The sequence below is a fragment of the Setaria italica genome, chromosome VI (genome assembly GCF_000263155.2).
Source record: "Setaria italica strain Yugu1 chromosome VI, Setaria_italica_v2.0, whole genome shotgun sequence".
Lineage (NCBI taxonomy): Eukaryota > Viridiplantae > Streptophyta > Magnoliopsida > Poales > Poaceae > Setaria > Setaria italica.
Window position 1 is genome coordinate 29,886,873 of NC_028455.1, and position 23,503 is coordinate 29,910,375.

Sequence of the window (23,503 nt, forward strand, 5' to 3'; positions counted from 1 at the left end):
TCCAATTAGCAGATTTCACAACTTTCAAGTGCTCCAAATCTCTAGTATTTGCCCTCAGTTGAACCATAATGCCTGGTAATATCCTTCCAACCAGGAGTCTTCCTCCAATCCTTCTCCTCTTCCTCCACAAACCCATGATCATCTCTCTCACCTTGTCGGCTAGTTCAGCAACAGGTAAGTCCTTAATGTCTCGGATCCAGTTATTGAAAACCTATACTACATTGTTAGTGACATAGTCACACATGATTTCTGGACTGAAGGCACACCTCATCCACTTGAGATTATGGTACTCTTTTCCAAAGCCATATAGCATTTGCTTTTTTAAAAATTAATTTCATATGTTCTATGAACACTTCTTCCCTATAAGCTCTTGCTGCAGGATACATCTGGCCAAAACCTTGGAACCTTTTCACAAAATTCTACATAAGATGGAAAAAGTATTCCCTTTATTCAACATTGGGAAATACCTCCTTCGCTGCATTCTCTAAGCCTTTGCAAGCATCTATGCACACTGCAAGAAGTGGAGGATCTCCAATTGCATTCTTAAGCTGATTCCTAAACCAAGTCCAATTATCTTCTGTCTCAGAAGCAATGAACCCATAAGCAAGTGGATACATCCAGTTGTGATCATCAACTGCTGTAGCTGAGGCTAAATGACCATTCCATCTTCCATTTAGTGCAGTAGAATCTATACCCAGATATGGCCTACATCCTTCTAAAAAATCATCAATGCATGGTTTAAGTGCACAGAAAAACCGATGAAAGTACACTTTTCCATCTCTTTCCAGTACTTCAATCTCTACAACACTTTCAGGTGACCTCTTCAGTACCTCAGTCTTCCATCTATATAGCATCTCAAAACTCTCTTCCCATTTATCATAAATCTCTGTGAGAGCTTTTTCTTTCCCCCTCCAGACTGTGTCATATGGAATTGTGACAAAATATTCGTCCTACAGTTTTTTTCGCAATTCTATAGCTCCAATATTGGGTAAATTTCGAATGATACTCACAGCTTTGCTAGCTACCCACTTCTGAGAGATGGTGTTATGGTCTTCACCCTACTGCTTGAAATACAATCATATTGATCAACTAAAAGTGTCACCTGTAGACAAATCAAGACAAAATAGTGAGTGTAATACACATACAAATCAAGACAATTACGGTTGATTACTTAATAATATTTCAATTTTATTGTTTTTTCATCAGCTTGCCTTTTGCCAACAATCCTCCAAGAGAATTCTTAACTAGACTTGCAGAACCCTCTAAACCTTTCCTTTGATGACTTCTTTGTGCCTAGCTGAAACTCCTCATTAATGGCAAATTGCCTCACAGCCAACCTAAATTCATCCATTGATGGGTACATAGTGCCAAGATCCATTTTTAGCTGGTCCTTATCATATATAATCACTACCTCGTCTGCTATGGCATCACTAATAGGAATGGCAACACCATCGATATTATCATCTCCCTGCTCACGCATTGTACGACCATTTGGTTCAGCCACCTTTCTCCTCTCATCTTCATCCCTCAAGCCCAAGATCACATATAGCTGATCCTCACTTATTGGTTCAATTCTTCCTTCCGTGTCTCTACTATCTTTAAGGTATTCCAATCAACTTATGGGATAGGTGAAGAAGCCTCAGCCAATAACAATGGAGCATCGGTATTGCTCCCCATGGCAATCTCTGAATCATGCCTGCTCGCAACAATTAGAAAATCATGAACACATAATTGATTGATTCATAAGTGTTAATAATTGACTGTTCCAATCACAACTAATACAAGTCTTGAATAAAAAATATATTTTTAGGAAAAATAATAATAGCATTCTTAGGACTAGCTAGTGCATGCAGCCTTTTAATTACTTCTTCCTGACAAATCACATAAGCAAGGAAAGCTGCAGGATATTGAAAGATGATAGCAATACCGTCTAGATGAATCAGTTGGATCAGATTCCATTCCGCCGGCCTGGATCGTCTCAGTTTGATCCCTGAAATAATGATAGTAGTAACATAATCACAAATCTACTGATAATCACAAATCGGCATCAGTACCCCTTATTAGTCCGATCGGCCCTCAAAGTTTGGATGTCCTCGCAGAATGGCAGTTTGATCAAAATTGACCGATTAGATTGCCGATCGGCCCTCATGCACAGGGGTCATGCTAATTGGAGGAACAGAACGCGCACCTTCTTGTGGTGGAGGAGGCCGCGGATGTGGACGGTGAGCGGGCAGTCCGACGGATGCGATCGGCGGCGGGTGCAGATGGCGGAGCGCGTCTTGCCTCGGAGTGCCAAATGGGATCAATGGCGGGCTGCCGAATGGGATCGATGGTGGAGCGCGTCTTGCCTCGCGACGGTGTCCTAGCGATCGGAACGACAGGGAGGCTGCGGCGCGTCCTCGCGAGGCGGGCGGGTGGCGGCGCGTCGTCGCGAGCCGGGCGGCGCACCGAACAGAACAACATCGATTCAATTGCCCAACCGAACCAATCGATTCAATTGCCCAACGGAGCCAATCAGGTACGACCACATATCCAAAGGGTAATTTGGTCATTGTACCGGTCTATCAAATGAAAAAGAAAAGTAAAATGAATAAATAATGCAAAATGTCAAGAAAATCAAGATATTCACGATAAGAGTGCCAATTTTACGAAGGATTATCAAATATACGAATCACGGGTGTCAAAAATACAAATTTCTCCGCGGCAGGAGAAGATGCACGGGCCCATGTAGTGGGGTTCGTCATCCCTCTCCTGGCTGAAGCAAAGCTTGAGGGCCTGGACCCCCTTGCCGGCGAGCAGGGGGACCCAGCCGTCCGCGCGCGAGAACGACGGCTCGGGGAGGTGGTCGAACCTGAAGCTGCCGACGTCGCGGGAGTAGCGGGCCAGGACGGCGTCGGCGGCGGCGGGGTCCGCGCCGTAGTCTCACTCGAGGGCGAGGCCGGGGGCGGACTCCCAGAGGTGGCGCCACGCGCGCGAGACGGCGGAGGTGCGGACAGCGTCGCGGATGGGGAGCCAGGAGACGATCTTCTCGAGGATCTCCGTGGGGAGGGAGTCAGGGCTTGGGGAGGCCGCGTCCTCCGCCGCATCCGGCGACGGCAGCCGCCGCTTGTGACGAGCCTCCATTTGATCTAGTGGTGGAGATGGAGATTGGAGAGGCGGAGGCGGCGCACGGCCGGCCGGCGAAACGGGAGGGGCTTGGGGATTTCGGCTCCGAGCGGTTATGAAAGAGTTGCCGCGATTTGCCGCCCGCCAAAATTGCCCGCCAAATTCCGCTCGAACGAGTGCTCCCGGTCAAAATGAAAAACCGATTACTCGTGCGGGAGCAAAGCACCTTGGTAGTCTGTATCCGGGAGAATCAAAGCTTTGCTCAGTAGGCCTTGTAACTTTTTGGATGTTTCCGTCTCGTGTATCAGTCTGTTTAGCAAAATCTCAGAGTGAATCTGCAATCAAATATTTTCCTTTTAATACAAAGATGCCCGTCTGTCTACATATTCAGAGAAGAAAAAGGTACTGATAAAATGGCTGATTTGACAAACATTGCCATAAGCTCTCTGAGATAAAAAAAAACACCAATTTTTCTGGTGCCTCGTCGTCAGATCAATGTGCAACTGAGTCATAAGACTCAAGAAGCATAATGCTAATTAGATCTGCTAACAAAAACAGTATCAGGTTGAGATGCACTAGATATCTTTCAGGCTCCTCTTTGACGCCGTGAGAACCACTAGATGTCTTTCAGGCTCCCCTGTGGCTCTATAACCTAACTATCAATAATATCCTAGTTGTCATTACTTCCTCTTTGGCAGCTAAAAACGACAAACTTAGCAGTCATTCTGAAACCTAGCTTCCATCTCAAAACAATGAACAACAAATTATCAGCATAGAAAGTCAGTACATTAGCTCAGATAGTTACTGTTTGTCCCACGAGGCGAATGTAAGTTATACGAATATACGTATTTGTCTTGCACAATGAATTCCATGCGCTCGAAGAAGAGCTTAGCTTGTGGAGAAGCTCTTCTGTATTTGATTATCTCCACAAGAAGCTCTTCATTAGATCTTGTACAATACTCAACTGCACAGATACGAAATTCCTCAAGTCGTCTGGCCTTGGATAGAACAAACTCAATAAAGTGCATCTCATTTGACTCGCATGTGGGCATATCCATACTAATACTTTTAAGCCTGGCAAGCAACCCATCAGTCCATTGTGCATTTAGAACGTCAAGACCCACTTCCTCATACTGGGGGTCGTCATACCAAATCCACTATGAAAGATGGTAAGTGAACTACTACAACGTATACATACAAATGGTCAATAATAAATATTGTTCAAGCTACCCTTCAACGTTACCTGAATGGACAGCTCTTCGAGGTTCAGAGCATTTTTCAGTAAGCATATTGTTGACAGGATGGTAGACAAAAAACAAAAGTCTGTGTGCAGTGATAAACGCTTTAGGTTCTCAAAGGAGCACGAGAGTCCCCCCAGAGCATTGCTCTCTCTAAGCTGAAATACAAATAAAACATTACACAAGAGTAGTAAATGCAAGTATGCAACACAAAGAAATATTTATATGATTGTGCATAAAAGCCTAGTTCGATTCATTGCTCATGCTACTGTTAAAATTTTGTTAACGGTAAAACTACAACAGAGATCCTTTGGAATACATTCGGTTGTTTCACTTTGGTCCTTAATCATCTCATAAACCATAATAATTTGGCAGGTCCCAGTACTCACATCAATATGCTATATAACTTCAGTTTTTAATGGCACCGATAAGGTGACTAGTCGTCGATCAGGCCCGATTAGTTGGTTCTAGTCGGACCTAGTCGTCCATATATACAAGGACCGATATGATATGTATACTATATAGTACATAGTATATAGGAAGCATCAACACCACAAATGATGATCAGTTGGTGACTTATTTGTGAAATTTGATGCACACACTGTCCAGAACTGTATATTCCTATCCCATACTTGCTGATTTGTTGCTGAGAAGAGAAGAGCAAGAGGAGAACAGAGCAAGAGAAGAGAAGAGCAGCAAGAGCAGAGCAGATCTGTTGGTAAAACGTACCATCGGAGGAGGAGCTCATCTTGAAGTTGCGGATTCACGATCTATATACTAAAACCTAATGGGCCTTTTGCCAGCCCAGTAGCCCACCACCCACCGGCAGCCAGGCCAAAACCTCAGGGACATACTCATAAGCACATGGAACCATGGGACTTAGTAAAGACTGCAGGTATGTCACATTATTTTTGGGTTACTGGTTGATGGATTTATGGCACACATATGCAACTTAAGGGGCCTACCGGACCAGACTAACACAGATACAGAGTTAAGATAAACATTACAAAACAACAGAGAATAATAAGACGTGTGACACTATCAAGGAATGCTATCCAGATAATTTTAACTCCACTAATGTGACAGCTGTTGCCTATTTACATTACAGGAGGCTGCATATCCTGGATGAAGCAGAACACAGTTCTAAATTACATAAAATCCATTAGGTGAGGACTTGGACAATCTGAATCATGGTAAACCGAGAACCTTTTCTGACCAGAGCAGTCACATGATGAAATGTCCATTGTTTTCCTTGAGATTGATAGTGTGTAATGCAATGCCTGATGAGACCCAAACATTCTGAATCGCAAGAGTGAGGTACTGCATCCACATGAGCATCGTGTGAACTACACAGCATCCTGATAAAGTCATACCAGTATGGGAAATTGGATGGAGTATGTATCACGAACAAAACTGTAACTATAAGTCATCTGTTGTGAATAGAAATCAACTTACCGGCATCTTGAGGGAGAGTTCTCGGACACGGGCTACCCTAGTGAGAAGCCTCATGAAATCACGGTTAGTGGTGTAGTTGTCGGAACTGATCTCCACTTTCTCAATACATGGAAGTTCCTCGATCTGCCACCCATTGTCATACTCAGAAACAATTCTCAAATTCCGAAGATTGGGTGCCCGAATAACCAATTCTTCAAACCCATGACCATCCTGCTCATCCACATCCTCGTCCTCTGGAAACCACAATTTATCCAGCCACAGCACCTGAAGCAATGGTGACTCGGCAATCAACTCTTCTAATCCCCTCACCCCATTATCCGGGAATCCAACCCCATGTAAGTACAGCTTGGTCAGATTTGGGAACCCAACTAAACCTGCTGGGGCGGCCGGTATGTCACAGCCTATGAGGTCGAGGAAAGTGAGCTCGCGGCAGGAGAAGATTGACACGTCCATGTAGTGGGGTTCGACATCCCTTCCCTGGCTGAAATGGAGCCTTAGCGTCTGGACCCCTTTGCCGGCGAGGAGGGGGACCCAGTCGTCCGAGCACTGGAACGACTCCTCGGGCAGGTGGAAGAAGAAGCTGCGGACGGGGTGGGAGTAGCGCGCGAGGACGTCGTCGGCGTAGGCTGGGTCAGCCCCATACTCATAGCCCCAATCGAGGGCGAGGCCGGGGCGGACTCCCAGATGCGGCGCCAGGCGCGGGAGACGGCGGATGTGCGGACCGCGTAGCGCACCGGGAGGAGGGAGACGATCCTCTCGTGGATCTCCGACGGGAGAGACTCCAGGCTCGTCTCGGACTCCTCCGCGGGGGCTGGCCGCGGCTTCCGGCGAGGCGACGAGGCCTCCATTTCGCCCTTCGAGTGGAAAAGATCTTCAGACCAAGCAACATATTGCGAGCTCACGGGAATCGAAGGTTCCAGTTGAAGAGAGGCCATGAACCATACCTTGATGGGCGATTCGGGGTCGCCGGAGTTCCGGACAAGGTGGACGAGACGTCGGCGGGCGGCGGCTACGAGGTCACGACCAGCGGCGAGAGCGGATGCGCACTTTCGATTTCTCCGAGAGCGAGCGCACGCAGCGGCTCTCTCTCTCTCTGGCTGGCCTAGGAAGCCCATCAAGAAACATGGCCTAAGCTCTCCACGTTTGGCCCATTCTTCAAGGAGATGGCCCATCTGAATAAAGGGAGTCTTGCACGACGGACGCAGGAGTTCAAAAAGTAATTCAAAAGATGGGAAAATTTATAAAGCACACTAGATTCTGGAGTTCAGTTGTGCTGTAGCTCTAGCTGCCATCGCTTCCTCCTTGACAATGCAAATTATAAAGTTAGCTCCATTGTTCTTTATCGAGAGCCAAAAATAAAAATAAAAAACAGGTGCATGTTACTCTCCCGATTCACAAAACAGAAAGCCATGCAAGATTATGGTATGTCACATCCAAAATCTAACATCAGAATGTTCGAATTTGTAACGATACTCGTATCTTTCTGCAATCTAGCATAGCAGTTCAACAATTTGCATTAGTATAGAGCATTTCCACTGCCTACATTCCACAAAATAGTGCACCACAAATAGGAGCTAATGAATAGGCCCGCGATTCCGTAGAAAGACATCACGACCCCCTTGGAAAAAAAAGAATTTGTTGAGATGGAAGTACGGATATCATATTCTTACCAAGATAACTGGAAGCCCCAACCACTAAGAATCCTAATGAACCTAGAAAAAGAATATAGGCCCAGAAAAAATTACCTCTTTTTGGAGAACCTTTTAGAAGTTCTATCCATATGTGTTCTGATCGCCAATTCATATTAGATATACTAAATCCAGTAGCGGTCAATTGAAATTGAGAGAATAAGCTAAATGATTGACTTTACTTTTTTTTATTCTGAAATAACCTTCAGTAGCTAGTACTCCTGTGAAATAATTGGTTAGATACATTGACTTTCTATTCAAAAAGAATTCGTGGATCCACTTAAAAAAATCTCGCGATACTCGGCTACGCAAATTGTAAAGATACCCTAAACATTCTGCAATCTTGCAGATAATGCAAAAAAAAAAAAGGTACTCCGTCCATTTTTAAATACACGACGTTCAGGGAGTAGTTTGCCATCTATATGCGACTGGCGAAGAGCTTTGCTTGTGGAGACGCTTTTCTATACTTTATTATCTCCTCAAGTAACTCTTCTTTGGACTTTGGACAATAGTCATCAACTGGAATAACATGAAGTTCCTGTAGTCGTGGTGCTTTGGATAGCACGAACTCAATGAAATGCATCGTCTCCTTTGGCTTGCATGCAACCCGATCCATAGTTACATTTTTAAGATTGCCAAACGAACCTCCAATCCACTGCGCATTGAGAAGGTCCACAACCACTTCAACATCCTGAGTTTTGCCCCACATGATCTGCCAAAAAGAATGAAAGTTGGGAATAAGTTAAGCTTAACTACATACACAAGAAAAAACGAAAATGTTTTAACAACATCCAATATTACCTTAAAGTACAAGTTTTCAAGATACGGAGCATTTTTTAGTAAGCATAGTGTAAATAAGATGGTAGGTAATGCGCAGAAGTCCGTGTGCAGTGTCAACTTTTTTAGGTTCTCAAAGGAACATGACAGTCCCTCCAGAGTATTGAACCTCCTCAACTGCAGTATAAACAAGATATTAGACTATCTTATTAGTTTCTGTACCACATATAGAAGTATAAAATTATGCATCACACACCACGCAACATCTAAATGGTATCCGTTGCTCTTTCCTTAGACTATACTTTCTTAACAGTGAAACTGCACCAAAGGTGCTTTCTACATGTTCAGTTGTTTGACTTAGGTCCTAAATGCAAGTTGGATATCAAGAATTTTTATGAGCCCCAGAGTAGCTTAGCATTTGAAGATGATTGCAGAGATAATATAAGCACAACAGCTATAGTTTTTCTGCAAATATTGGATAATTGCAGAAATAATATAAGCACCACAGCTAGTTTTTCTGCAAATATTAGATCATTGCAGAGATAATATAAGTACTACAGCTATATTTTTTCTGCCAATATTGGATAAGTAGAGGGAAAAATTGTAAGACATACACCACCAGTCCACCACCATGAAAAACATCAGGTATTTTCACTTTGTTGATGTGGTTTACACTGTTTCAAAAATCGGACGACTAGCCTTCCAGGCGCTGGCTGCTACGTGTGACCCGCCCACCTAGTGCCTAATTGTGGCCTAGGTGCTGCATAGCCTGCCTAATTAGGTGCTAATCGCAACCCTTTTCCTTCCAAGAAGCTAATGATGCCTAGCGCTTTAGGAAAACACTGGTGACTTCAACTAATTCCTCTATAAATCATACAAAAGATTTTTATTATGAACAAAAAAAATATAGGATAACCATTGGATGAGAATTTGGTTGGTCCAAAAACAATGCGGGTAGCAGTTTTTTTTTTTTTTTGGGGGGGGGGGGGGGGGGCATTCATTCATGATGTAATGTGCAACAGGGCCAAAACTCTATACAAGCATTTCAGAAAAGGAATCTAACATAAGAATCGAATGGGTGAACTACACATGAATATATGAGTGAACCACAACATATATCCTGGTATCAGTAGGGGATATTGGATGGAGATCTGTAGTCAAACAGCCGAAATCATTAGAGTTGTACCACAGAATAACTATGTTGCAAATAGAACCTACCGGCATCCCAAGGCAGAGGTCTTTCACTCAGGCTAACCTTGTGAGTACCTTCGCGAAATCATGGTTGTCAGGGTAATTGCTGGATATGATCTCCACTTCCTCAATAGATGGAATCTCATCCGGAGATTGGGTGCTTGAATAACCCAGTGGTCCTCTGTAAACCACAGCCCAACCAGGCGCAGCACCTCAAGCAAGGGCGACGCGGAAATCAACGCCTCCAATCCCGTCATCCCATTATCCGGAAATCTAACATGCTGTAAGCATAATGTGGTCAGCTTCGGGAACCCAGCGAATCCCAATGGGGCGGCGGGGATCTCACAGCCACCACTTAGGTGGAGGCTGGTGAGCTCGCGGCAGGAGAAGATGGCGTCGTCCAGGAGGCCGTCCCAATCGCAACGCCTATCACGGTTACGGCTGAAGTGGAGCTTGAGGATCTGAACTCCCTTGCGGGCGAGGAGGGAGACCCAGTCGCCGACCCTCCTGAAGGAACCTTGGCGCAGGAAGAAGTCAAAGCTGTGGACGGGGAGGGAGTAGCGCGCGAGGACGGCGTCGACTGCGGCGGGGTCCGTGCGGCAGGGCCACTCTAGAGCGAGGCCGGGGGCGGACTCCCAGAGGCGGCTCCAGGCGCGGGAGACAGCGGAGGTGCGGACGGCGTCGAGGAGCGGGAGGAGCGAAATGATCTACTCGAGGATCTCCGGCGGGAGGGAGTCGACGGACGCCGATGGCGACGGAGGCCGCGACTTGCGGCGAGGCGGCGAGGCCTCCACTATGCCCTTCGGGAGTTCGGGGTTCGATCGGGAAAAACTACCTCGGTCGGTGGCGGCCTGGCGGGTGGGTGATTTCTCCGATTTGATCGCCAGAGAAGGCGATGAGGCGGGCTCACAGCGTGCGGGGAGCCCATTGTACGACGTGCCTATTCAGAAACCCAATAGGAAATATGGGCTTAGCCTATTCAGAAGTTTGCATCAGCCCAATAACGGCGCTAGGACAAACTCCTCATTCGGTCGTGCTCCCTCTTCTAGTCTTCTTTTCTTCTTTTTAGATCGGATCGTACTCCTTTTTCAAGGAGATTGAAAGCAAAGAGAGAAAAACTCCTACCCAACGCCAAGCTAAGGGTAAATAAATGTAGAGGTAGCCTTGAGATCATTTGTTTATCATAACTTTATGTTCGGCATTCTTACCGTCCTCTGAATTACTCCAGTAACTGTTGTCGTGTTTGCCGTGTCTCACTTTGGCAGGAGACGGTAGGATTACGAGCAATGGACCAACAAAGCTTTCGAGTATCCGATATACTTTTATGGCAGATAGCAAATGTGAACTCATGGCGAGATAACCTGCTCATCCTTCGAGCCATAATTTTCAAAAGCGGAAACAGTCAATCACTCCAGATGTTAGCTAAACTAGGTACCAAGAAGGGTAATCTGTAGTTGCCTAGTTACTTCTACTTCCTCCTTACGAGAACCAGCTGCATGTTACCGCTCCGTTACCCGATTCAAACAACACTTACTCAAATCCCTAACTTTACATTAGTCAGGGCGTTTCGATTTGTTAAGGTACTCTAGTCATCCTGCAACAGGAGGCAGTTTGCAAGCTACATGCGACTGACGAAGAGATTCACTTGTGGCGAAGCTTTTTTGTACCTTGTTATCTCCTCAAGTAATCAAAGTGGCGTCACTAAGGCTCCGTTTGGTAGGGCTTCTCAAAGTGCTTCTCCAACAACTTTTGATGAAGCCCTACCAAAGGGCCAATATCAAAACGGCTTCACCACCAAAACCGGGAAGAAGCCGCAAAACGGCTTACACTAGAGAGAAGAGGCCGAAAAAAGTGGCTTCACCGGCTTCTCATCTCTCTCCAAGCATTAAGTGATCATAAAATTACATATATTGCTATTGAGAAGCCGTTTTACCAAACGTTTTGTAAAACGGCTTCAGCTTCACTAAAAAAGCCACTCCACCGAAGGAGCCGAAGTCGAAGCCATTTTATGAGAAGCTGAAGCTCTACCAAACGGGACCTAAAAATTTTCATAGGTAGCATGAAGCATGCCACATTATTATTCATGTCAATTATTGCCTGACAGATCCGAGTGGAACTGATATGAAACTTTGGGGGCCTTGGAAAGTAACATTTTAAAATATTGAAGATGATTGCAGAGATAATACAAGCAGTACTTCAATTTGATAAGCAGAGAAAATTATAAGGTGAGTGCCACTATCGTGGAATAAACATCAAGTATTTCAATTCTCTACTGATGTGGCTTGTGTTGTTTTAAAAATCATTTGCCTTGCCCACCAGGCACTGACTGCTAGGTGCGACCCTCCACCGCCTAATTGTCACCTTGGTTGCAGCATAGCCCACCTAGTTAGGTGCTAATTGCCACCACATACCTTCATCATTCCGAACGCCTAGTGATTTTTCAAAAACTGGTGACTTGAAGTATTTCCTTGATGAATCATACATTCATACAGAACATTTGATTCTGAACCGACATACAGGATAACCATTGGATGCTAAATTGTATACTCCAACACAAGGTGGATAAACAAACTTTTCTTTTATGTATCACCTGGGCAACCTACTAGACCTACATGAGGATTGTCAAAAATACAACATCCTGGTACCAGTATGGGACATTGGATGGAGATCAGTACTCAAACAAGCCATAGAGCTAGAGTATGTATCACGAATAGAAATGTTAAATCAGGTGTTGCGTATAGAAATCTACTTACCTGTATCTCAAGGTTAAGTTTCCTCACTCGGGCCAACCCAGTGAGTAGCTTCACAAAATCACGGCCATCAGTGTCGTCATATGTTGTGATCACCACTTCCTCAATAGATGGAAGATCTTCAATCTGCCAATTGTAGTCACCATAATCTGAATAAATAATCAGGTTTCAGAGTTTGGGCGCCTTAATGTGGGTTCTTCAAGCCCATTGTTGTCTGGAAACCATAGGTCATCAGGCAACAGCACCTCAAGCATCGGCGACTCAGCAATCAACGCCTCCAAAACCCTCACCCCCATTACCCAGGAATCCAACTTCCCGTAAGCATAACCTGGTCAGCTTCGGGAACCTGGCTAATCCCGATGGGGCGGCCAGGATCTTACAACCACCACTTAAGTCAAGGCTGATGAGCTCGCGGCAGGAGAAGATGGAAGCGTCCATGTAGTGGGCGGAGGGGGAAAAACTATCATAGCTGAAGTGGAGCTTGAGGATCTGGACTCCCTTATCGGCGAGGTGGGGGACCCAGTCGTCGGCGCGCCAGAACGACCCTTGGTGTAGGTCGAACTCGAAGCTGCGGACGGGGCCGGAGTAGCGCGGGAGGACGCCGTCGACCACGGCGGCGTCCGTGCCGGGACGCCACTCGAGAGCGAGGCCGGGAGCAGATTCCCAGAGACGGCGCCAGGCGCGGGAGACCGCGGAGGTGCGGACGGCGTCGCGGAGCGGGAGGGAGGAGAGGACCTGCTCGAGAATCTCCGGCGGGAGGGAGGCCACGGCCTCTGGCGGCGGTGGAGGCCGTGACTTGCGGCGAGGCGACGAGGCCTCCATTTTTCCCCCCTTCAGAGTACGAACAGAAAAACCTTGAGATCTAGAAATCTACGCCGAGCTCACCGGTGTAGGCTCGAGGCTAAGAGAGGGCACGAAGATACCTCGGTGGGAATTTGGGTGTCGCCGAAGTTGCGGACGAGGGGGACCGAACGCCGCCGGACGCCGGCTGCGAGCTCGCGACCGCCGACGGGGTTCGCACTTCGAGCAGTGTGTGTGGTTTACTCTTTTGTCGGTTGATGAGGAAGCCCATCAGAAAGGTGGGCTTGTCCTACTTTCGGCCCATTTGATTAAGAAGATCGAAGGAAACCAGACTGAAAGATTCTGGGCCCACGTGTCCTTAAATTCAACCCATCTTGGGCTCTTGGAAATAAAAGGCCTGCACAGTAGTGTTTTCTGGATGGGTATTAGTGTAGAAGTACAAATTTCTTCATAAAAATACCCAACACAAAACTATACAAAATCTTTACTTTCTATAAGCTAAAAATACAATGCTCGATATTAATTCCTTACAATAGAAATAAATAGAAATAGTAAATTTTGAATTGAGAATGCACATCCAAGTCTCGCGTACCCTTCTTCGTCGGAGATCACTTCACCATTCGAAGAAAAACTAACAAATCACAATCACCGTATTCAGGCCAACCATAGAAAAAGGAGAGTCAGCTTCCAGAAAAAGAAAAAGAACGATAGAAGATGAACATCCAAGTGGCTTGAAGTATAACAAAATGCGGAGAAAGAGAAACATGTATCCTGAAAATCCTGAAAATTATTACAGTAACCCCTTTCAAAAGAAAAGGAAATGCGACGTCTCATGCCGAGCGTGATCTCTCATGATCATAACCCTCTACTGCGTATCGGAAGGTCTCTCCATGACGCTCCATTTCGACTTCAGATCAAAAAATGTACATGCAAAATTTTAAGGACGCAAAGCCCCAATCCATATGCATTGAATCCCAATGGGATCGGAGGCGACGCCTCTCTTGTTTCTTCTCCGCACGGGTCTCGACGCCTTTAAACAAGGGCGACGTACACGCGGCAAGACAGGCTCGGCCGTGCAAGTGGCGCCTGCATCCAGGGAATCGCTCGCGCAATCCGCAGCAAGCCAGCAATCTTGTCGGCTGCTTGTGATCAATTCAAGGCTAAAGGCCAGCCCTGGAGTGAGCTTTACTGGTTTTCTTCTCCAAGTCTTTCGTTCTCAGGTTCTGAGCCATTAGGTTGCGCGTCCGATGATCTCGCGTGCTGCACCAGGCTCTCTAGTTTCGAATGTAATTTGCGTTGGGTCTTCTCGGCCCGGCATACTTTAGGGTAGCTCCCGTGTATGGAGAAATCTAACCGTGTACCAAGAGAAGTGAACAAAACATGGTGACTGTTGACGTTTAAATGTTAATCTCGAGAATTTACTAGCTCAGTCTTTCGAAGGTGCTTATAAAGATAAGGTTGCGTGCGTATATTCATAGGGACGAGTGTCCATACTTGTACGTGAGCGTCTGCGTTTGTATTGTTTGATTCAACAAAAAAGAAAAAAATTGACCTTAAGGTATGAGTCAAACTTAAATGTTCAAAAAACTCTTCAAAAAACTTGGCAAATTTGGCTTGCCACATCTAAGGCTTTGCGGAACTCTTGCGTCCTCTGTTGTAAACATTTCTACCAAGTCATGTCTAATCATGGCACGTGACGTTTTTTAAGTGTGGCATACGAATTATTACTTGCACATTAACCATTGTTTATCGACTGAGCCAAACCAAACGCATCCTAGCTGCATTGTTCTTTGCATCTCGAGATTTAAACTATAGCCTAGCCATCCTTGCCTCATGCCAAACATGGCAAAGGTGGCCACGGACGAAGCAGATGAGCTCAATGTCGTTAAGCAGTTTGGGCCGGACATTGTGCCCAGACTCAGAGAACCAGATGCACAGTATAAAAATTTGCAAAAAAAAAAGTTTGCCGCTAACGTGTCCACCGTCCATTTTGGAAATATAATTTGACGCGATGCGGTTTTTTTTTGAAATAAAGGACGCGATGCGGTTCAATTTTAAAAACTGAACCAGCAAAACCACTTCAGTGGCGGCGCAACGCAACTGAACCCAGGGGTAAAGGAGGACTAAAATAACCCCACACGGCGACTCCCATAACGCCGAATCCCAATCCGCCATTAACGCCCTCCGCCCGGGAGCTCGAGTCTTATCGCGGGAGCACGCGCGAGTTCCCCGTTCTGTTATAAACCCGCCGCTCTCCGCCTCCCGTCCTCTCCCTTCCCTCCCACCTCATCGCGGGATCCGAGGGCGATGCTCACGTGCATCGCGTGCTCCAAGCAGCTCCCCGGCGGCGCGGCGCCGCTGCGCGAGCCGCCGGAGGACGACGACGAAGAAGAAGGCGACGCCTTCGCCGGGGGCCGGGGTGAATCGGCGGCGACGCCCAGCGGGAGGCACGCCATCAAGTCGCTCACCGCCCAGGTGAGTTGTGTGCGAAGCATTCCCCCCTGTGCTTGGGTTGGGTTAAGAGTTCTTGAAATGGCCCCCCTTGGGTGGTGAAAATCGAAATCCGGGGGGTTGTTCTTGGTGCCTTTATGATTCCTCGATCACTAAACAGACCAGGGTTGTTGTTGGTTGAGATTGAGTGGTAAAATTTGCTTCTTTTCTGCTTATCTGATCAAATGTACCTTCCTTTGGCCTGGGAGAAGCCGAAACTGGTGCGAATTTGGCACGCTCTGGGGTTTTGAGGTCGTGGGATGCCTCGATTTCTCCGAAATCTCGATGCTTTTTCAAATTGTTGGTACAAAGTTCGCCTTGATGATGCGAAATGTGAGAAGGGCAATACGATTGATGGGAGATTTCTCTTGGGTTTAATCAGATCAAGGACATGGCTTTGAAGGCGTCGGGCGCGTACCGGCACTGCAAGCCGTGCGCCGGCTCGTCCCCGGCGGCGGCGTCGCGGCGGCACAACCCGTACGGCGCGCACGGGGACTCCGAGGTGGCCTCCGCGTCCGACCGCTTCCACTACGCGTACCGGCGCGCCGGCAGCTCGGCGGCATCGACGCCGAGGCTGCGAAGCGGAGGCGCGATGTCCAGCGGTGACTTCACGCCATCGGTCAGCGCGCGCACCGACTTCCTGGCTGGGGATGAGGGGGAGGATGGAGACGAGACGGCGGCGGGCGGCAACGAGGACGACGAGTCGAAGGAGTGGGTCGCCCAGGTGGAGCCCGGGGTGCTCATCACCTTCCTCTCTCTGCCGCAGGGCGGCAACGATCTGAAGCGCATCCGATTCAGGTGAGGTCCTGCACTCATCTGTGCCATGGTTTGCTTCATGGTAGAACCACCCTGTTGCTTATCACAACAAATAACATCATTCAGATTCCTTTTGAGTTATTATGGTTCATATTTTTATTTTAATTCCTTCGATATCGGGCTTCTGATTGTCGGGAGGATTTCAGATCTTTATGCACGTTACTTTGTTTATTTAAGGAAATTGTACAATTTATTTGGTTCATTTCCTTTGTTGCTACATTTTTTTTTGGTTGAACTCTAGGAGTATTTCATAAGAAAGTTTCCCTGCAGCCTGTGGGGAATAGAGGAAGCTAAGTGATTAAGAAACTTACCATTCTAAAATAAGCTGTAGCGGGTAAGCCCAGGAAAATATAAACTTTGATCTCTTTAGAGAAATTCAGGGTTCCAAAAAACTTTTGATTGAGCTATGGTACAAGCTTTTTGGGTGAATAAGACAAATATGGCTTTATTTTACCCTTTTTTCATTGTTCTTTTGTTCTTTTTCGCCTTTGCTTTCATCAGAAGTCTGGAATTTGAAAAAAAAGGATTGTCCGCTAAGGACAGAATGGAGGAGAAAGGGATAAAAGCATATCAATCTTGAAGAGTTGAATGGAAACTCTGGTTATGACTTTGCCTAACAATGCTTAGAAGATAGATCACTTTGGGTACTCATACGATTACATGAATTAGAATTAGAAGGAATTTTTTGAGAAGTGCACAATAGATTTCTAAATTTGGGGGAACCGTGTGAGAATCTCAACACCTGCAACTTCTGTGCATGAGCTGCAGGCCTTCTGCAATTCCAAGAGATCTCTCGCCAGATATACGTTATTTATGTGCATTTTTTATTTAACAGAAAAGTATCTGTACTCGGTTCTCCCACCAAGAAAAGAAATATTAAGATGTTCAGCTATCGGTTTAGCATTTAATCAACAGTTCCAAGTGCATTTGTACAATATGGCTTGAACAAATGGGATGAAAGCACAAGAAAAGTTGTTATGGATCTCTTATCTCTCAAAAGTATCATGTGTTGATTTCCAACAAAATTTCTGTTCTTGAAATAGTACACTGTGCCGTTTGAACTGCATTGGGCTACGGGCATGATTCCTAAAAAGAGCATCTAGTCAATCACTCACATGCTGCCACAGGACATCTGGATCTATCTGCCTGCATGCCATAATATATTTATGCTTGTAACTATTGATCAGAGGAGTATGTAAACGTCACTTACCTTTAAAGTCCTACTAGATAGAATAGCTCTGAAGCCAACCTCACACATTACTGCTTTTCTGAATCCATGTGATACATTACAGTAGTTGCATTGCCTTCTTTCTTCCTGCTCTAGGATGGGGATTTTAGGTTAAGATAGGAGAGGACCACCATTGCAGCGTGTCTTCTGCATCAAGTAATCTTAATGGAACAAAATTAAAGGACAAAAAAATGCAAGTGGTTGTGTTCTTTCATTGTCCTTTCATGATAAAGAAAGGGTAGCCTTGCTTTTGTATCTCATTATTCTAATTGGGTCCCTCCACCCCCTGCTTATGCGGGGAGTCAGCCAACCTGGCTCATTGGATTGGTTGCACTTCTTCTGCTATTTTATTTGACGTAGTACTGCCTTTCTATTTAGATCTTATAAATGACTCTTAGAAACTTGATATACACACTATCAAGGGAAAAAATGGTTGTGAGATTTATTACGAATTTACGGAAATGATCAAGTAATGTCGTTTTCATTAACCAGGATTAGAGTTTATTTCGGTATTGAAAATGTTATGAAAGGAGTTCCTCATGGCATGCTTCTTTGATTGCCTGCCACCAGTAATGGGATGATGTCATGGGCAATCGGCTGAGCCTTACTTCTAAGCGAGATATCTAATCTTATCTCTAAGCCTAACCCTAATGGATCTGGCCTACTATACTGCCTATCTGACCTACAAGGCCCACCTGACTGCCCATGTCAGATGATGGTGTAAAGAAGTGATTGCTATTTTGCTGGGACTGGGAGAGGGCAAACTGAATTTTTAATGTCTTTAGGGTGCACTTGTAGCTTATTTTCAAGGTTCTAAATCTAGGCAAGAAGGCGTCTTTTAATATTTGACTCTGGCTGCTGGGGTTGCATCAATCTTTGATTGCTTTTGATGTATTTAAATGCACTAAAATGATTAAATTTACTTCATGAGCTTATGCATCTGTTTCTGAGTGTAGCACTGTTGCTTAGATTTTTGAACTGTCAATTGTGAGGCCTACGCTTTATACTGCTAGCAACGTACAGATGATGGATTTCTTGGGCAGCACTAGCAGGTGACTGTTACCTGTGGTGGCCATTTAAAACACCTCATTTTAATCAATCACGCGCTTTATTCTCACTTCCACAACTATGCCCACATCAATTTTCAAAGCCCCACTATCACGAGGTTTACTGAGCGTTGCTGATTTGTTTGTACACAGGATATTTTCAGGAACAATGATCATCTCTTGTCACAAAGTGTCAATTAGTTCAGCAGAACTCATGTACCAAAATGTCATTGATAGTTTCCATACCTGCAGAAGTTCTAATTCATAGGCAAAATTAAATGTTCATAATTTCTAGCACAAGTCTCATGTGATTATCTATGAGCTGGTTAATTAAGTATTTTCATAGTTTATATAATTTGTAGGAATGGGTGGGTATATGAGCATGCCAGCAGCCAGCGTAAAAAAAATATGTTGCTGAACTAAAGAGAAATTGCATAGCATAAATTTAATGGTGTTAGAACAAGATAAGAAAAGACGGGCAAGTCTGTGTTCTGTTTGGTCCAGTATGGTCCTTCCTCTTCTTTATTAGAATTGTAGTTTACCATGCTTGCAGCTTGCTCCTTGTTTCTGATGACAACTCTAAGTGTTTTCTGTATAGTAATTTATGTGATAATATCAACTTACCAGTGTCCGTTGTGCTCCTTCGTGCATGATCTAATGCATAAAAGCCGTGAAATGTTCACCAAATGGCGAGCACAAAGATGGTGGACTGAAAATTACGAGAAAGTCATGGAGCTTTACAATGTTCAGAAGTTTAACAGTCAAGCTGCTCCTCTGCCTAGCACTCCGATGTCTGACAATGAGGTAACACATCCTTCGAATCACGTTTCAAGATGTTTCGACTTTATGCAGCATGTATTCTTATCTTATCTGCCTGCTGGTGTCATGGCTTGCACTTCATGCAGAGCTCCAAAGAGGATAACCCAGCTACAGCTCCACATAACAAGGGGCACCTGCCACATACTTTGCACAGACCACTAAAGGGCACTGGAGCAAAAGGATATTCATCTTCAGATTCTCTTGAGCACAAAACCAATCATCTTGGCAACGGTTACCGCCATGACCGCTATCTTGGACAGCAGTGCTACGATTCAGTTGGACTAGCATCAACACCTAAGTTGTCAAGCATTAGTGGAGCAAAGACAGAAACTTCATCTGTAGATGCATCAGTGAGGACAAGCTCATCTCCTGAAGAGGTGGATCGATCAGATGAACTTTCAGCCTCTGTTAGCAACGGAAGTGACGAAGAGAGGGAATGGGTAGAAGAGGATGAGCCTGGTGTGTACATTACTATTCGGGCTTTGCCTGGTGGCATCAGGGAACTCCGGCGCGTCCGATTCAGGTTTGCTGTGTTCTACCTATTATCGTGGTCTTTGGGCAGGATTATCTTAGTGGTTTGTGAATAGGATCGTTTTTCTCCGTGCAATTGCTATGTGGTCATTGAGGGCGTGGACATTGAAAAGACATCAATACTCAATTAGTGAACTAAAATTGGTACCGATGATACTTTAGTATAAGTGAGATTTCAGTATGCCTTATTTATCAGGTTCCATCGGACAAGCTTTCATCTTATCAAGAATAAAATAGTAACAACATATCACAACAAAATATTTATACTTACATGCCAATGTACAGTGTTGTCCTTTTTACAGAAAATAGGCAAGAGTAAGAAAATGGTAGTCGATTGTAAATCAAGACCTCTGCAGTGTTGTTGGAAAACTTACTCATTTATGTCCATTCTTTGTGCAGCCGGGAGAGATTCAGTGAGATGCATGCCAGGTTATGGTGGGAAGAGAACAGGGCGAGAATACATGACCAGTATCTTTGAGAGAAGAAATGTCAGTAACATTTACCAATTGCTACTTCCTCATCTTGCAAGTAATTTCCGTACATCGGACACTAACATCGTGTCATCAGGTTTGCTACTTGCTTGGGCAACCATGACCCCGTGAGTAGGGACTGTTTGGATGTGTGGCAGTGAGCTTTGAGGCTTGCCTTTTCTCGTTATCTTACCATTTGCCCTGCTTCTGTGATACATGTTTTCATTTTGCTGCATTATTGCAAGTCTGGTTAGGCGGTATGTGTGAAAAAAATTCAAGAGTTTTAACCTTTTTTGTCAGCCATAAGTTGCTGTTTTGGAGAGCAAAAGGTGTTCATATCATTAGTGACGTTTCAGATTCTCCCCTTTCTTTTTTAAGGAAAAAATATTCATTTTTTGCATGTTTTAGTGTCTGTCTGTCTTACAGTTGAAGGTGCATTGGTGCAAGAGCCAAAGTGTACCATATTCTAAGCTCTGCATACTTTGCTTTGTTCTGATGAATCATGAGCTGTCATGATGTTAAACTGATGGAATATGTGTAAGTTAGATGTCAAAATGCTAGTCTCAGTCACAATCAAAGTTATTTGTGATTATCCACATGTAAAGTCATTTTCACGTGTCAAGAAAAGAAGCTTTAAGCATATCCATATCAGGGTGAGCAGCAACTATAATAATTGAGAAGATATAAACATTCTCTGGTATTTCAGTTATCAAATGCAATTACGGCGAGCACATTAAAAACAGAAAGGATGGATTTAAAAAAACCAGTAAAGAGTAAATACATTTTTTTTTCAAAAGGAAGTATCTACAAATTTCGAAACTAGAAAGCAAAACTTGAAGCCAATTGTTTTCAATTTGTGTGCTACCTGCCTACCTTGCTTCTCCTAACCTTTTCACGGGCGGCTGCTATAACAGAATTGGAAAGACCGATGAACCCAGAAAGGCAGAAACCATTGTGCCCGTCCCAATCAGGCGCTGTAGGAGAATCTCTTTGGGCAGATTTAATCATAATCTAGAACAGATACCTCATCTCTGTCATTGTTTCATGCGCCATGAGAACAACAATTCTGACTGAATGTTTGTCATTTACTGTTCCCAGGCATGACGTGAACAAAGTTATGGTATTCTTACCGTCCTTTCGGTTCAGGAAAGTAGTAATTCAGAATTCAGAAACCAGAGGCCATATGTAAAAGAGTTGCAATGTTGCATTGCCAAAGTTCAACATGACCTGATATCACTGAAACAATACTAAGTAGCCTGTTGAAACAGCATTAGGGATTGGGATTACGGTTTGTTTTTTTTCCCTTCCATCAGCAAAATTACCAAATTCGCATTTTTTTTTATGAACAGCTCTATCTTTGAACCGAAATGTCCAAAACCACCGGATTTTTGAACCCTGAACAGGATCGCAAATGGGAGAGAGCCAGAGAGGAATTCAGAATTCTAGTCAGCAAATTAGCAACTAAATAATGCAATAACATAGCAATGGTGACCACTCCTTTTTCTTTAAGTACAAACTCTCCAATCACAACATGTTAATCCGGCCTGATCAAACATGTATACAACCATAAGTCCATAACCAATCAGAAGTACCAACAAAATCAGTTACCACAAGTACGAACTATACCCTAGTCAAAGCGGCGATTCACCTCTAGGTATTTGCAAACTCACAAAGCTACATTTTACACGAACGTCCCCACGCTGGAAATCCATTTTCTCCTAGCCTACGGCCGTGATATCTCCATTGGCCTTGATTCACAGAACACGCTCCCGGAGCCGCCTTTCGCCGCCTCCACGTCGTCGTTGTCGTCGTCGTCACCATGGCCATTTTCCTTGACCAACGGCACGTACTCCGGCTCCTCCTTGTAGAGGCTGCACATCCGAAGGTAGAGCACGACCACGAGTACTACGGTGGCGGACAGGTACCAGCTGAACTGCAGGTTGACGAGCGCCTTGGCGCGTGCCAGCGCGCCGCCCTCCTCGCGGCACCGCGCGACGTCGTGCCCGTCCTCGTGGTTCAGGAAGCACCCTCTCGGCAGGAGCGCCGGCGTCCACAGCGCGACGCCCATGGCCACGAACCAGACGCCCTGGAGCACCAGGCTCGCCGACCGCACGAGGCTCACCGCGAGGCTCCGTGGCGCGGCGACGCCGAGCGCCGTCGCGGCCAGCGTGACGGCGGCGACGCCCTGCAAGAGCAGGTGGTAATGGCCCTCCACGCCCGCATGGTCCGCCGAGTGGAGGTGGAACAGCGTCAGCTCCTGCGCGAACGCCGCGGCGGCGGCGAGCTGGGACACCGCGTCCCGGCACGGCGCGCCGGCGCGGTCGAGGAGGATGGCGGCCGCGGCGTACACGAGCAGCGCGAGCGAGATGGACGCGTGCTCGAAGTTGTGGAGGTGGTCGGAGGGCACCGTGCCGTCGCGGTCGAACGGGTGGTGCCTCGCCGGGCCGACGACGAGCTCCATGAGGATGGACGCGGCGGCGCCAGCGGCGACGAGGATGAGCTCCAGGTGCCGCGCGCCGCGCACGGGGAACCAAACGGGCGCGACGTAGGATCCGGGGCGCAGCAGGAAGAGCCTGATGTGGTTGTAGAGATGCCACAGGCCGACGACGAGGAAGCCCACGCCCGGCGCGACGTGGCCGACGAGCGTGCCCATGGCGCGACGTACGGCGTTGAGCTGGGTCTCGTGTTCGGGTGTAGGAGACGAAGGCGCCAAGTGACGGTGAGAGTGTGGGCTTTGTGTCTGAGGTTTCCGGGGTTTTAAGGTCCTGTTTGGATACAAACTCCTCAGTATACTAAAGTTTAGGATCCTCAAATTGCTAGTCCTAAAGTTTAGTACATGGCTGTTTGGATGGACTAATCTTTAGGAACTTAGAGGGAAATTGTCATTTTTACCCCTTAATTACTCATCTAAACTACCCCTGTTCACGTCATTAATGCATGCGAGGGCAATAGGGTAAAGGGGGACTTGAGGACCACTTTTAGGAGAAATAGGATCCATTAGGACCCCTTGATCCTCCTAAAGTTTAGGAGTGCACTTTTAGGACTCATGTTTGGATGCACAAGTCCAGTCTAAGTGGCAAGTCTCCGGAGGCTCCTCG

The 23,503-nt window shown here is 45.9% G+C and overlaps 4 protein-coding genes and 1 long non-coding RNA gene across 7 annotated transcripts; 1 reads left to right on the forward strand and 4 right to left on the reverse strand.

Annotated features, from left to right (window-relative positions):
• Positions 1-1,148: 1,148 nt before the first annotated feature.
• LOC111257550 lies at positions 1,149-2,046 on the reverse strand. Its single transcript, XR_002678022.1, has 2 exons — positions 1,928-2,046; positions 1,149-1,696 (listed from the first exon to the last, which is right to left on the reverse strand). It is a non-coding gene; the product is annotated as an uncharacterized LOC111257550 (long non-coding RNA).
• Positions 2,047-5,222: 3,176 nt separating this feature from the next.
• LOC101784501 lies at positions 5,223-6,904 on the reverse strand. Of its 2 annotated transcripts, none has more exons than XM_012846968.2 (3): positions 6,743-6,904; positions 5,799-6,652; positions 5,223-5,701 (listed from the first exon to the last, which is right to left on the reverse strand). In XM_012846968.2, the coding sequence occupies exons 2-3, from the start codon at positions 6,249-6,251 to the stop codon at positions 5,690-5,692; spliced, it is 465 nt and encodes a 154-aa protein (XP_012702422.1). In that variant the 5' UTR covers positions 6,252-6,652; positions 6,743-6,904; the 3' UTR covers positions 5,223-5,689. The 2 variants fall into 2 exon arrangements, with proteins under 2 accessions (XP_012702422.1, XP_004973631.1); XM_004973574.3 differs by having other exon boundaries at positions 5,223-5,663; positions 6,743-6,902.
• A 742-nt stretch (positions 6,905-7,646) lies between these two features.
• Positions 7,647-13,242, reverse strand: LOC101784902. The gene is made up of 5 exons (XM_022827372.1): positions 13,128-13,242; positions 12,450-13,035; positions 12,208-12,330; positions 8,288-8,440; positions 7,647-8,198 (listed from the first exon to the last, which is right to left on the reverse strand). The coding sequence occupies exons 2-5, from the start codon at positions 12,498-12,500 to the stop codon at positions 7,905-7,907; spliced, it is 621 nt and encodes a 206-aa protein (XP_022683107.1). The 5' UTR covers positions 12,501-13,035; positions 13,128-13,242; the 3' UTR covers positions 7,647-7,904.
• A 1,925-nt stretch (positions 13,243-15,167) lies between these two features.
• On the forward strand, positions 15,168-20,978 carry LOC101785569 (protein Brevis radix-like 1). 2 transcript variants are annotated; one of them, XM_004973578.4, is made up of 6 exons: positions 15,168-15,480; positions 15,878-16,293; positions 19,254-19,389; positions 19,491-19,927; positions 20,335-20,423; positions 20,503-20,978. In XM_004973578.4, the coding sequence occupies exons 1-5, from the start codon at positions 15,313-15,315 to the stop codon at positions 20,411-20,413; spliced, it is 1,236 nt and encodes a 411-aa protein (XP_004973635.1). In that variant the 5' UTR covers positions 15,168-15,312; the 3' UTR covers positions 20,414-20,423; positions 20,503-20,978. The 2 variants fall into 2 exon arrangements, with proteins under 2 accessions (XP_004973635.1, XP_004973634.1); XM_004973577.4 differs by having other exon boundaries at positions 20,335-20,978.
• Positions 20,979-21,859: 881 nt separating this feature from the next.
• On the reverse strand, positions 21,860-23,117 carry LOC101786240 (transmembrane protein 45B). Its single transcript, XM_004973579.2, has one exon. The coding sequence runs from the start codon at positions 23,056-23,058 to the stop codon at positions 22,129-22,131; it is 930 nt and encodes a 309-aa protein (XP_004973636.1). The 5' UTR covers positions 23,059-23,117; the 3' UTR covers positions 21,860-22,128.
• Between the last annotated feature and the right edge of the window lie 386 nt (positions 23,118-23,503).

What these genes read in the sequence shown, in the direction of transcription:
- LOC101784501 (XM_004973574.3), bottom strand. Translation starts at nt 6,251, where the DNA reads ATGGACGTGTCAATCTTCTCCTGCCGCGAGCTCACTTTCCTCGACCTC. An exon ending in AACTCTCCCTCAAGATGCCG is followed by an intron (nt 5,664 to 5,798) that starts GTAAGTTGATTT and finishes ATGTGGATGCAG; the next exon opens with TACCTCACTCTTGCGATTCA.
- LOC101784902 (XM_022827372.1), bottom strand. Translation starts at nt 12,500, where the DNA reads ATGGGGGTGAGGGTTTTGGAGGCGTTGATTGCTGAGTCGCCGATGCTT. An exon ending in CTGAGTCGCCGATGCTTGAG is followed by an intron (nt 12,331 to 12,449) that starts GTGCTGTTGCCT and finishes TACAATTGGCAG; the next exon opens with ATTGAAGATCTTCCATCTAT. An exon ending in AACTTAACCTTGAGATACAG is followed by an intron (nt 8,441 to 12,207) that starts GTAAGTAGATTT and finishes TTTATACTGCAG; the next exon opens with TTGAGGAGGTTCAATACTCT.
- LOC101785569 (XM_004973577.4), top strand. Translation starts at nt 15,313, where the DNA reads ATGCTCACGTGCATCGCGTGCTCCAAGCAGCTCCCCGGCGGCGCGGCG. An exon ending in TCAAGTCGCTCACCGCCCAG is followed by an intron (nt 15,481 to 15,877) that starts GTGAGTTGTGTG and finishes GGGTTTAATCAG; the next exon opens with ATCAAGGACATGGCTTTGAA. An exon ending in CTGAAGCGCATCCGATTCAG is followed by an intron (nt 16,294 to 19,253) that starts GTGAGGTCCTGC and finishes AATGCATAAAAG; the next exon opens with CCGTGAAATGTTCACCAAAT.
- LOC101786240 (XM_004973579.2), bottom strand. Translation starts at nt 23,058, where the DNA reads ATGGGCACGCTCGTCGGCCACGTCGCGCCGGGCGTGGGCTTCCTCGTC.